The sequence below is a fragment of the Haliaeetus leucocephalus genome, unplaced genomic scaffold (genome assembly GCF_000737465.1).
Source record: "Haliaeetus leucocephalus isolate CR32 unplaced genomic scaffold, Haliaeetus_leucocephalus-4.0 Scaffold120, whole genome shotgun sequence".
In the NCBI taxonomy this organism is placed as follows: Eukaryota; Metazoa; Chordata; class Aves; order Accipitriformes; family Accipitridae; genus Haliaeetus; species Haliaeetus leucocephalus.
The window spans coordinates 1,119,467-1,133,022 of record NW_010972556.1 but is presented as its reverse complement, the minus strand read 5'-3'; the positions used below and the strand labels follow the sequence as shown (position 1 = coordinate 1,133,022).

The following is a 13,556-nucleotide window of genomic DNA, read 5'->3' as shown; positions in this document are numbered from 1 at the left end:
GAAATAATTTAACAGTGTGTAGTAAGAATGATCGTTTCACATTGAAAACTGGCTGTTTTATTCCAAATACTCTGTTTAAACAGTACTACCTGATCCCCCTGTCCACCTTAACTGGACTCTGCTAAATACTAGTCAGACTGGGATCCATGGGGATATCCAAGTAAGATGGGATCCGCCACCAACAGCAGATGTTCAGAAGGGATGGATTACCCTGGAGTATGAATTGCAGTACAAAGAAGTTAATGAGACAAAATGGAAGGAGGTATGAAGCAAATATTAATTATACAATAGTCATAGTACAGTGCAGGCTTGTTCTGTCCATAACACTTTTGTACTACTATGAAAAGCAACAGGTTTGTAATTGCTATTAGATGATGCCTTAAGTCTTAAACAATATACGCACATTCTTCTGAAGTTTTCTAGCAAACATTGTATTGTAACTTTATGTGTCAATATAGGCGGCATGCAGGATAATAATAACAAACCCTGAAATTCCTGTGTTAGATTAGAAAGTATAGCAATAGTCAGATATATACAAGTTTTTTCAATGATAAAATATTTCTCTATTGTTTTCATAAAGCTCAGAAGTTGGAACAGCAATATTTTGCTTGGAATATGTCACCATGTCAGTCCAGATTCTTCAGGGTACCTGTAAAGTTCTAATATTTATAACTATTATTTCAGTAGATTAAAAAAAAGAAAGAAAAGCTGAGTGATAATTTAAAATTTGATAAAATAAGCAAATAAAAATAATTCAACATAGAGAAGACATACAGATTTCATACCAGACAGCAATGGGAAATTTATGACTATATGGATAGTCCATGAAAATATAAAACATATATATCCCAAATTTTTCAAGTTTTCTTTCTGAAAATCACTTAACTTATCATGTAATTAGTTTTCCTATTACAGGGAAGAAGGTCTTCCCAGCTTACCTGAATGCATAGGCTAAGTTCCAGTGTGTTGTGGCAAATTTGCATATGGAGAAGTCTTCCTGAATACTAGTTCAATGTGATATGAACATCATTTCAGAGCAGAACCCTTCCTTTGCTTTCTTATTCATATGAACTGAATTAAATGACAGAAGGAAAGCAGCTAATATTGTTATAAGATTGTCTTAATCTACAGAAGACAAATTTACCAATTGAAACATAGTCAAACTGGTTTGGTTGCCTTCATCTGTGAAAGACCTTGGACCCCTCCTCACCTATGATCCCTCTCAATGCTAGTGTTTTCTGTTTATTCTACTCCTTATAAGTAAGTCTACAGCCAAACAGGCCTATAATGTCTCTAACTTTTTCCTAATACTTGTCTGAATTTCTCTATATACTGGTTTAAGCTATACTTACTGTACAACCTCTATATTTTAAAGCCTACGAAATAAGTTAAGTTTAGGCAGTAAATAAATAGTCCTTAAGAACTTGAAAATCTGCAGAGTACTTACAGGATTTACAAAAGCAGGTGGCAATACGGATACCTCTTTAAAAATGCACAATTTTTATTTTTTTATAAGCCTTTAGGTATCAATGATATAAATACCGTAACAAAACTTTGTTCTTGCTCCAGTAACATCAATAATTCCAGCATGCCTTGAGAATACTTCTTCTCAGGAGAGCAAAGGTTTGAGAAAAGAGATAAGGAATTGCCGAATACTATACTTGCCTCAAGAAAAATAGTACTATAGATTATATTGTACTGCAGCTGTATATATTGTATGTTATGGTGCCTTTCAGCTTAAAAGAACAAACATGGCATAATTCCATGAGACACTATCAGAGCACAAAAGAGAAATTTGTGAACAAAATCTTGGTCTGGCCTAAGACAACAGCAAAACTCTGAGTAACAGCATTGGAGCAATGATTTCAGTCTTTGCATTCTTTGCTACAAATATCTTCTGTAATAAGTGTTGAAGCAATAAAGAGATAAATGTCTAGTTACACTGTTACAGCTAGTTTTTTACACAAAGGATAATTTTTACTGTTTAAATATACCATAATGCTTTGTACATATAACTGATACAAAAAAATGATTAAAAAATTAATTTATAGTACTTAAATTGTACTAAGTCTCCCCCTTACTGAGACTTGTTTCTAATTTTTTTAGATGTTTTGGGATTAACCTGTTCAAATTTTCATGTATAGTATTCATTTTTTTTCAATTCGTTTACTAATTGAAAATAGGTATCTTAGGAATTGAAAGAGGACTAAAACATTAACTAGTAAAGTATTATAACAGCAAGTTATAGCGATAAGAGGATCAAAATTATTTTCTGAGAAACTTCATAGAAACAATAAAATCCCCACCCTCATATAGCAAGTGTTCATGAGACAGAGCCAAATGTAGTCTGTCTGAGTCTGAAAAAATTTCATTTTTGTTATTAGCTCCTCGGTGGGTATCTTTTTAAAATTCTACCCTCTTACCTTGAAGTGTTGCCCATTATATTCGCTATACTAAAATTCTATCCCCTCTTATGTCTGTCCAAGTTTACTAGTCATGACTAGCAATAGCGATACAGACGCTGTGAGGCTGCTATTTTTTTCAAACAAGGTGAGCAAACACACATTGTCTGAGCAATAGTGAAGAATGATGACTTCATAGTGAAGTGACTGTCTATGAAGTGCCTAAAAGTGTATGTGTGATAGGGAATCTCAAAAGTCTAATTTTCCTTCATTATTAATTATATTTTAGATTGGCCTGATCTTTTGACTTATTAAAAAAAACCCAAACAACCCAGGCCCAGATCCACCTAATATGGGATGAAATTGGAGGTCACAGCTCAGTCTTCAGTGAAGAGGGCCAGACCAGGGAGGACTCTGCTGGCTTTCATTATCTTGTTGAATTTTTGGCTGGAAAAAGGCCATTTCACACTGCAGTGAAGTGTGCTTAGGGCAGGGAAGCATGGAGGACCAACTCCAGAGCTGAACACCACACAGCACTGTGTCCGTACCGCACTGGGGCTGAGATACAGGGCTTACTAGTTTGAGGGGGGTGAAACTCATCTCCCTGCACTGCATTGGATATGCAGCCTAATATCTCCATGTGCTGTATGGGCGCCCAGCCCTGTGCTATGCCTACCCAGGGTACTTCTGAACCTTTCCCTGGTACTGTCCGTCTCCTAGTTTTCACCACTGTACTGTTAAAGTTGGTGAAAGCCGTTGCCTTGATTGCTGTGTTGCCTGTCGTGCCTGGGCCAGCCTCTGCCGCTGGTGCCCCCATCCCAGTGGGCACTCTCAGTGTCCCAGGGGCTCCAGCTGACCAGTGACAAACAGTCGCTCTGCAGTCTGTGTCAGTCCCCTCTTGCAGGGCCAGACCTATGCAGGCAGCACAATGACACAGCTCAGCATGACAGCAGGTTTGTCGCACGTTTCTTTAGTGTGGCAATCACAAGCATCACCCTGTGTGGTACACTGACTGAACAGCATGCAGTTAAGTCCAGCAACCCTGTGGTCTGGTTCCAAGCTCCCCTTCACATACTTCAAATGAGCTTGCTATATGCTGTCATGCATTTTTATTAGTTATCTTTAATTATGTCTCTCTCATATGGCTTTTAATTGATTGAATCCATATGACAAATGCTATTCATCTACTCAGATCGTGCTGAACCTTCCCCAGTCTATATATCTTATTCGACACAGGTGTCTTATGTAAAGTTTTGTTAGTTCATTGGTAGACTAGAGACATCTTGCCCATTAATCAATTATCTGCTCTTTAGCATCTCTTGCAATTTCAGGTACACAGATACAGTAATTTTACCTCATACTTTTCAGGGGTCTGATTTAGCCTGCATACCGCTTTTTCCAAATGCCACTCTTATTTGGGGTACATAAAATTTTGTGTGGTCCAGCATCCCTAAGAATCTCCACTAATTGTCTCAGAAAAAAAAGAAAAAAAAAAAAAAACAAGAAAAAAAACCCACTAGCTGTAAAACTTTAGTGTACTATTTCTTTGTGGCTTCATAGCATGAAATAAGTCTATATTGTATTCCCTTCCCAACACTTTCCAACTGGATAGTCTTCAGATGTTAAAAACCTTTGTGGTGTAGAGCAATGGTTCTCCACAATCTTGTGCTCAACCACTAGCAGAGAGAAGCAGACTGTCTGGGATCACTGCCTCCTCCAAAATCTTGACTGGTTTGGTTTTCAGAACACTTGAGTCTGGAGCCACCAGGGATCAGAGAACTCCACAGATGGTAGCAACCAACAGAATGTGTCTCAAGTTTAGATTATGCAGCTACAGTGATTATAGGATTGTATTGATGAAGCTTCCTTCAAACCCCCCATGGCAGCTGTTTTCCAGGTGGTTTAATTCTTAGCCCATGATGAGTTTTGCCAGTGTCATCCTTGCTTCTGAAGTAAAAGTAGAATATAACATCTGCCATGTGGATTTCTATTTTGAGCACATTTTCTTATTTTTATATACTTTTGTTGGGCTGTTGGAGCTAAAATACATATTCTTAGAGGAGTAATAGGAGAGATTTCACATATTAAGACCTCTAGTGTGACTTCCTACAGTTTGATATGCAGCAGTATCTAAGTATGTTGCAGTTAATACTTAACATAGAAGTCTCAAAACCGATAATCTGATGCCAGCTCTCACAGAGTCTCCATTACCATGTTTTATATATAGTTGAAGATCTTGGGAGCTATGCAGTGTTCCCCAAATAAATGTGTTTGTAAGATGCAATACAACTGGTTAGAAGGCCTTTAAATAATTTTTCTTCTTAAAATTAATTCTGTTGTGGAGATTGTACTAGCTTTAAGACTACTGTATTATTTTAACAAGGGTTTTGGCATTATGAGGTCAATGATGTTGTGTTATAACAGTAAAAAGGATTTACAACTTGGTAAGACCAGTGGAAGATGTTCACACCACCTACTTATGGCCTGTAACTGGGGGCAGCTGCCTTTCTTCACTGGCTGTATTTACAGAGAGTTTGTATTCTCTGCTTTTGGTCCCCTGAATCACAGCAAAGCCTGATGGCTAGTAAGTCAAAAGTAAATGGTGTGAATTTTCTCTGAACTCTTCTCATGGTATCCTTACAGTTCCAAGTAGCAAAACCACCTTTGAATGTTTATTTCTTATATCAAGAAGCAGTGTAAAATTACCAGTACAACTCAAACAAATAAATCACAGTCCTTCTGTCTTTACAGTTAGAACCCAGGCTCTCAACAATGGTTCCACTGTACTCTCTGAAGATGGGAAGAGATTATGAGATACGAGTACGATCAAGACAACGTACCTCTGAAAAATTTGGGGAGTTCAGTGAAATCCTTTATGTATCTTTTTCTCAAACAGGCGTTGAGTTTGTTCATTGTGCTGAAGGTAAATAAGCGAAGTGCAGCAAAGTGATTTTATAACCATGCTGTCTTTCTGTCTTCTCAGTGGTAGTGTTTTGGGTTTTTTTCTCCTTACTGTTGATGTTGTATGCTTGAATAGAACGATAATTCAGCCTATTAGCGGAAGATCATTTGGTGAGCTTGAGAACGTACAAGTTCCATATACAAGTTCAGAAGTTAACTCAGCAAGACTGATTCACAGCTCATCACAGAGCAAAAATACAGATAGCTTTAAGAATCAGAAATAATAACTGCTGTTGCACATCTTATAGAGCCTAAAATACAGTTAAATCTCATACTTCGTCTAAAATGAACACTCCAGTAGTGAAGAGAAGAATTGTCACTTCTGTTAACGTCTTATTCTGCTGGCTAAGTTTGTTATCAGAATGATGTGCTTTTCTGATCTGCCTGATACTGTCAAGGACAGTGAGTGTTTTTCTGATTCTTGCTTCTGTCTTGCTTTTGAAGTGCTATTAAAAACAAGAGAAAACAGCAATTGAGCACCACATTTTTTCTATTAAAAGAATGAGACAGTGACTTTTCTTAAAGCATTCTCAGGTCTGAGATAATAAACTAACTCTTCAAATATGTGCTCTTCAGCAAATTATTTTAATAAGCTGCTTCACTTCATTTTCCAGGGTGTTAGTGAACATGTTAAATAAAACCATCCATAACACTTTCTTTCAAAATCATGCTAGATTCCCCTTTTTAACTCTCCATATTACTAGTTTTCATTCCTAATTTATATGAACAGCTAATGTTCTGGACATGAGGCATTATTTTATTAATGCCAGCTGCATTAATTTGTCAAGGTTTTCATATGAACAAAATTAAAATACTATGAAAATCCAAGGCCATCCTACAAGCACAGTTTTCTTCACTTACTACAACCCAGATTCTGCAGTCTTGATACATCTCACACAGCAGCAGTGATTGGTTTGAGAATTTATTCTTGCTTGTTTTGCCTATCACCTTTAAGAGCACAGAATTAAAATTTAATTTTTCCTTTTATTAAAAATTTAAAGTAGTTAAATTCAAATGCAATATTCTAACTTTTTGAAGCAGCTGGACATTCACAGGTCTCACTGACTCAACAAGGAGTCACTGGTTCTCCATTAAAATAGGGACCTGTCTAACACAGACATATCCAGATAGGACTTTACTCATGCCTGAAAACATGTCCAGTCAAAATCTAAGCTGGGAGCACAGGACTAAAACTGGTATCTGAGTTCCGTCCCCCCAGCCCCCAAAGGACATCTATTTATGTATGGGTATTCATGTATAGAATTCTAAAGCTTTCTGTCCAGTATTCCTTGGCCTAAAAATGAGTGAAGTTTGTATGGAAAACTTAAAATTGGGAACAAATCAGAAGACTCTTAGACTACAGCCAGAATAAATTTCTCTATACTTTGTATTCTACAGTGTCAGCTTAAGTATCAAGGAATTGCCAGTATTTAAAAAATAATATATTTCATTTATCAGCATTGTTCTTCATTCCTACCAAATTGCATTTCTCAGTGACCTAAATTCTTTGTAGCCAGCTGCAAGGTAAATAAAAGGGAGAAATTTTTTTTTCAGTTGATGGTTCACAACATAATTAATATTTAGCCTTTAGAAAGAGGAGTAGCATGCTTTTTGACACCACCATATTTTAGTTTCTGTAAGAGAAGAATAGTTTGCCTATTATTTAGTATGCTATTAATAATGTTCTCCCAGTTTGGGCAAAGAAGCAGTAACACAGTCTGAGGCATTATATGCCATCAGGACTACTGGTACCATGTTCCAGGCAGACAGAATGTTCCTCGTGGCTGGTTTTGCTACATATATTGTCTGTACTAAGATCTTGTTTATATGTAAAAAATCAGTCTGTTTCTGCAGGGAGCCTCAGTGGACTCACAAATGCCGTATGGAAACTATTGAGACCAAAGCGTATTTTTATTTCTGCTTAATGCAGAACTTTCATTTAAGTAGCCAAAAATTCCCCTATCAGTTTTTACCACTTTGGAATCCTCAGGCGGTGGAAGAGAAGATTTAAATTAAAGATGCAACAGAGATGCAGATTCCTGCTAACATGTTTTTGTTCTGTTGTTCAGAAATTGAGTTTCCATGGTTCTTAGTTGTTGTCTTCGGAGCATGTGGGCTGGCTGTAACAGTGATCTTAATCCTGCTGTCTAAACAACCAAGGTAGAGAGTTTTTATTTGTCAGATTTTATGTACTTGTAGCTTAAAAAATAGGGTGCTTCAATTTTTTCAAACCTTGGGGACTAGAAACTATTTTGAGTATTGTTGTTCATTCTTGCAAGCTATGGACGCTGGCATATGCACGTACTGGGCCTTCAGCAGTGGGAATCTGATTATGTTGACAGCTCCTCTTCCTTTTGGATTGCAGAACATTTTATTCTACAGTATTTGCATAGTTAATTTACTTAGGCTTTGAAGGCGATTGTTTTTTTAGTCCATTCAAATTTTGTAAATACTAGTTTTACCCAAATACTATCAAAAGTTTCACACAAACTTATGTCTATATATTTGGGTTTGTTCTTAGACTATTCGACTAATCTCTTGACTATTTCTTTGTCAAGCCAAGGGAAAGAGCTTGAGTCATAGGGGAGTATCTGGTCTCTGTGGATAGACTGCAGCTCCTGTAAATAACAGGAATAAAATAAAAAAAGCACAGGATTGTGTCATTTATAAAAATTATAAAATTCTGTCATTTATAAAAATGCAACAATGACACATATGTAAAAATTACAAAATGGTCTCAAAGTTAATTCATCCCCTAATATGTGTGTTCAGGGATAGGTTCAGCTTGTATGTCATACCAGTACTGTCCTAGACTATGGAGCAACACCATGGTCAAGTCCCAGTGCACACATCCATGTCGTCAGTGGTCTTGTATATACACTTTGAAAATTAACACTGAGGTGTTTTGCACATACCAGCATAAGGACAAGTCATTGAAATGAAAACAGTATGGCGCAGTTGGAGGAGCTCTAAAAAAATAATTTAGGCAAGCAGCACTATGATTTGGCAGAGCTTAATTTCAGGAAGCCACTCCCTGCAATAGCATCCTGGTCCCAGAGTTAAGACGAAGGCTTCTGATACAATGCACAACAAAAGCTTGATGTGTCAGAATGGGGCAAGAACAACTCACATGTGGGACCAGGACCTCACTAAGGTCAGCACACTGAGCAAGGAGTGGCTTGGTCACAGAAGATCCTGAGGGCTAAAGCAAGTCTCTGATCAGTAATGCTAATCCTGACTGCTGGAGGAGGCCTTTCTCCAGTGAGGACCCTTCATCTGGAAAGTTTTCCTGGACCTGTGGGCCTCCACCCTTTCCTTCAAACTGGTGCACGTGGTGGTGGGAGTGGCAGTGCATTCTGCAGAAGAGCAGGCTGCATAGATTTCCCATAATGCAAAATATCCAGGCTCAGTTTCCTCCTGTATCTGAAAAGGTACCAGCTCACCTTTTCCCCAATTCTGACCTCACAAGATCTGAACCAGGCTCCCTAGGACAGATGCCATAGGGTTGGGCCATACTGGTTTAGAGCTGAGAGATGCAGGCTTGAATTATGCAAGGCTAAGAGAGGAGCAGAGTGTAGTTCTCCCTCCTGAATGATTTCTTCAAGTAGTGAGCGGTAAAATCTTTTGTCCATTTCATTAGAAGCAGTGCCCGATCCTGTCAGAATAGCTGATTTGTGGATTCAACTGTACATGCAAGTCTTAAACTGGTACCCTGAGAGCCCAGCCAGTGCACAGCTAACACAGCCCCTCTAGGGATTACGTGGGAAATAACTAGATTTCTGGCTCTCATTGAGGCTTGCTGGGCAGAACTTTGAGGGTCTGCCAAAAACAAAAACAGCTGGGGAATTTGGGCCTTCTGTAGTTAAGCAAAAGGTGCCTAAATTTCTCTCTAGCACTCCTTAAGACTCCTCTGATCCTCTCTGGACCTCACCAAGGTAACTAACAATGCAGCAAAACTAGTATTTGGATTTGGATCTACCATTCCCACAGCTTACTTTCTAAAATAGGCAAGTAACCCAGTATGAAGAGAATGTTGAATTTTCCTTTTGAGAACTACAGTTTATCTGTTTGCAAAAGAAGCAGGGAGGTAAAATGGAGGAGATAGGCCTGACCTGCTATTGTTGGATTATTAATAGAAAATCATCCTTCTATTTGTTTTTTTGGTTTGGGGTTGGGGGTTTTTTGTCCCCTCAAAGAATTAGAAATTCACTTTATGAAGGATTAGAATAATATGTATTTCCACAGTATGAACATGCATAAGCAAGTTACTAGTCCTTTCTCTGCAAGGGCAAAACCCTGTCATTATTATATATTACTTGTTACATGAATAATTCAGAAACAGAAGTGTCATAGAGATGGCAAAATACTAGCCTAAGTTTTTGCAGTTGTGTTTCTGGTTTATTTATTAGTTCTAAAGTAATTAAGTCTTTTCACGAACTCCCTTTTTCTATTCCCCTATTTAAATTTATTGGGCTTATGCAAGACTGCTGTGTCCCTGAAAAATAAATTTTGGTAAAGTCACTCTGCACACTAAGGCTTGTATCGGGTTCCTTTGGAAATTATATAAAAAGGGAAATTATTGACAGAGCTCTAGGAATTTACTCTCTTTCTATAGAGCATTAAATTCTCAAAGACCAGACTCCAAAATGGATTCCCAAATAAATGTACGTGATTTCAACAAGGAAGGTTGCAGAAAACTTGGGGTCTTACTTGCAGTGAGAGAAAATAATCATTCTTCTCCTTAGAACTATTTGAAATTGAATCTTCAAACATTTCAGTTTTAAAGTAATTAAGTATAAATGCAATGCAAGGCTCACTTCTTTCTAACTTCCTCAAAAAGGACCACTGTCAATTAAATGCCATCATTTATTTTTTCCAGGTTAAAAATGCTTATTTTTCCTCCTGTGCCAGTTCCAAAGATTAAAGGGATTGACCCAGATCTCTTGAAGGTAATATTGTGCTCTAAATATACTGTGGGAATCATTGTAGTAGTAGCAGGTGACAATTGTTGTCCCAGGCAGAAGAATTTTCTAGGAAAAAATTATGACATAGGGGGAGTTGCCACAGAATTAGTTTTCATAAAATAATAAAAAACCTCCTTGTAATTATTACATCAGCTACAGTTACCTTTCCTTAAGTTAACATCATAAAAAGCACAAGCATTTTTATTATTTCCTTTATAACATTAATTTTTTGTTGCTTTGTAGAAAGGAAAGCTAGATGAAGTGAATTCCATCTTAGCCAGCCATGACAACTACAAGACACAGCTATATGATGACGACTTGTGGGTTGAATTTATTGAGTTGGACATAGAAGACCCTGATGAAAAGAATAGAGTTTCGGATACCGACAGGCTCCTGAGTGAAGATCATCTGAAATCACACAGTTGCTTGGGAGCAAAGGATGATGATTCTGGACGAGCCAGTTGTTGTGAACCAGATATTCCAGAGACAGACTTCAGTGCAAGCGACACATGTGATGCCATCTCTGATATTGATCAGTTCAAAAAGGTAACTGAAAAAGAAGAGGATCTCTTGTGCCTTGATAGAAAAGATAATGATGAGTCACTTCCAAGCCTTGCCGACACAGACACCCGACATCCGCATATGAGTACTCAGTCTGAAAATAGGCAGCCATGGCCACCTTTTGCAGACAGCATTGACTCAGCTAGCCCATCGGTCCATACCCAGCTAAGTAACCAGAATTCATTGACAAATGCTGACTTCTACGCGCAAGTGAGTGATATTACTCCAGCAGGCAGTGTTGTACTTTCACCAGGGCAGAAATCCAAGGTGGGGAGAACACAGTTTGAAGGCTGCATGGAACAAAACTTCACCATGGACAACGCCTACTTCTGTGAGGCAGATGTGAAAAAATGTATTGCTGTGACTTCCCACGAAGAGGATGAGCCACGTGTTCAGGAGCAAAGCTGTAACGAGGATGCTTACTTCACCACAGAAAGCCTTACCACTACCGCTGTCAATCTTGGAGCTTCAACAGCAGAAACCCCAAGTTCAGAGATGCCTGTCCCAGACTATACGTCTATTCATATCGTTCACTCTCCACAAGGCCTTGTGCTTGATGCAACTGCACTGCCTGTGCCAGACAAGGAGTTCAACATGTCTTGTGGCTATGTGAGCACAGACCAGCTGAACAAAATCATGCCATAGATCTTCGTTGACTAGATGTGTGCAGTATTTCACAGCAGAGTCAGCTTGGGCTTGTATGCTGAAACCAAAATGAAGTCTAAAAGTTTCTCGTGGTTCTTATAATTTTATCTGAAATGTTGCAACATAAAATATTCATCAAAATATTCCTATTGTGTTCTGTAAATATCTATGAATTTGTCTTGAGACTGTTTTACTAGCAGTGACTGTATTGTTCTTGTGGGTGTTGATTTTTGTGATACTAAACATTGAAATTACTATGTTTAATGTAGTAAATCTTGCATTTTGATAAAGCTAAAAATCAGGTGGTTTAAAGTCTAAGAATTTAGTAAAAACCGTGCTGTTGGCAGATATCTTTATATCAATAATTGGGAACTCAACATACACGTGAAAAAACAACAGTAGCTTGAATAAATAACACATCTATTTTGATTTATATAAACTAATAAAATATATTTTAATATTTTAGTCATAAACATAAACGTTTTCTATTACACTACACACTGTAGTTCAATTATGATGACCCATCTAAGGAATGTAATTGCTGCAATCTTAAGAAGGAGTTTTCTGTTTTATAAGACTTTTGTTTGCAGCAAAAAGAAAAAAAAGATTTTTACAAAGCCATTTTATACCTCCAAAGAAACCTGTAGAGAAATTTTAAAATATTGTAGAAAATTAAAGTAACTGATTCTATTACTTTCTTATGGTAACTAATACAGAAATACACATTCAGTTTAAAGTTTTGTAGAAAACTTTAAAATATATAAAATATACAACATATTTGGGCAAATTATTCTGTTCTTCATCAGATTGTCGTTAATGCTAATAATATACTTTTTTATGAGCAAAATTTTGTTGACCACAGTATTAAAAGTATGCAACTATACTTTCAATGAAAATTTTTGAGAACACATGGATAAGGTCTGGTGACTTAGCAGCATAATCTCTTCACATTTGACCAGCTTCTGAAGCCCTCCTACAGCCAAAGGTATCACTACACTTACTAGTTTGCACCACATAAAGTCTTGATTAAAAAAATAAAATCAGGACTTCAGGAGTTAGCCAGCAGTTCATTTTTAAAGATATATTAAGATTAAAAGACTTCAGTGGAACAAGGGAATTAATACAGTATTGTTCAAAAGTGGTTTTTGGTTTTGCAGCCTAACAGCATCTCCTCTGACTGCATTAGGCAGACTTTCAGGAGGAAAGGAGAAAAACCTGAAACTCAGTGGGAAAGCGCTCTTTGTTCTTACGTTATTAAGAACTTGATGGAGCTGTGCAATGAACTATTATTGCTTCAGAAGTTAGCTTCCTAGGTCATGGTTTCATCATAGCAGGGTTCTTCTTAGAAAGCAGATAGGGAGGTTTATTCATTTTCTGTGACCTGAACAGAAGTGTATGAAGTGCAGCGAATGCAGGTCTTGCTTATGATGTCTCCCACTGAACTCACTGATGCTCTGTTTGTGACCAAGGGCTACAGGACTGGGCCCAACTATTGGGTGGGATTTTTAAGTTTAGCACGTACTTTATGGTAAATGTGCATTAGATATTCTGCTAATTTGCTGCTATATTTTTCTAACAGCTACATTATTTAGTTTCATATAAAATTTCATAGATGATAGACACTAATGCAAGTAATGCCTATGTGTGTGTTTGGAAGAAGTTTCTTACTCTGTTTCTATTGCCAAAAATAGTTAAATACCTCAATCAAACTCAGAATGTCATTTTGGTACTTTACTGGTCACACAAGTGTTATACGCCGGTCAGAAGATGTCATTCAGTTTCTATTTAACTTTCCTTATGTCAGTGTTTTGTTTGTTTTTCTCAAAGTTTAATAAATGTATTGTCTTTGATCTGTCCTGATACAATGTGTTTTATTGGAGATAAGTTTTTTAATGGAAAATAGCAATTTTATTAGGAGAAATCAAGTATTTCTCACTGAATAAAGTAGAATGCAGCTTTCCTTAGAATAGAAGCAATGCTTAATGAGATCAGTGTTTTCACTGATTGATATGTGTATAGTTAA

At 37.2% G+C, this 13,556-nt stretch overlaps 1 protein-coding gene across 1 annotated transcript in view; it reads left to right on the top strand.

Annotated features, from left to right (window-relative positions):
- The window catches only part of GHR (growth hormone receptor), a 112,054-nt gene extending 100,053 nt beyond the window's left edge, over nucleotides 1-12,001 (top strand). The window contains exons 7-11 of the mRNA XM_010585792.1: nucleotides 84-262; nucleotides 5,154-5,325; nucleotides 7,433-7,523; nucleotides 10,243-10,312; nucleotides 10,571-12,001. Coding sequence (XP_010584094.1) covers nucleotides 84-262; nucleotides 5,154-5,325; nucleotides 7,433-7,523; nucleotides 10,243-10,312; nucleotides 10,571-11,533 — 1,475 coding nt within the window. The 3' untranslated portion in view covers nucleotides 11,534-12,001. The remainder of the gene's footprint in view (nucleotides 1-83; nucleotides 263-5,153; nucleotides 5,326-7,432; nucleotides 7,524-10,242; nucleotides 10,313-10,570) is intronic.
- The last annotated feature ends 1,555 nt before the right edge of the window (nucleotides 12,002-13,556 follow it).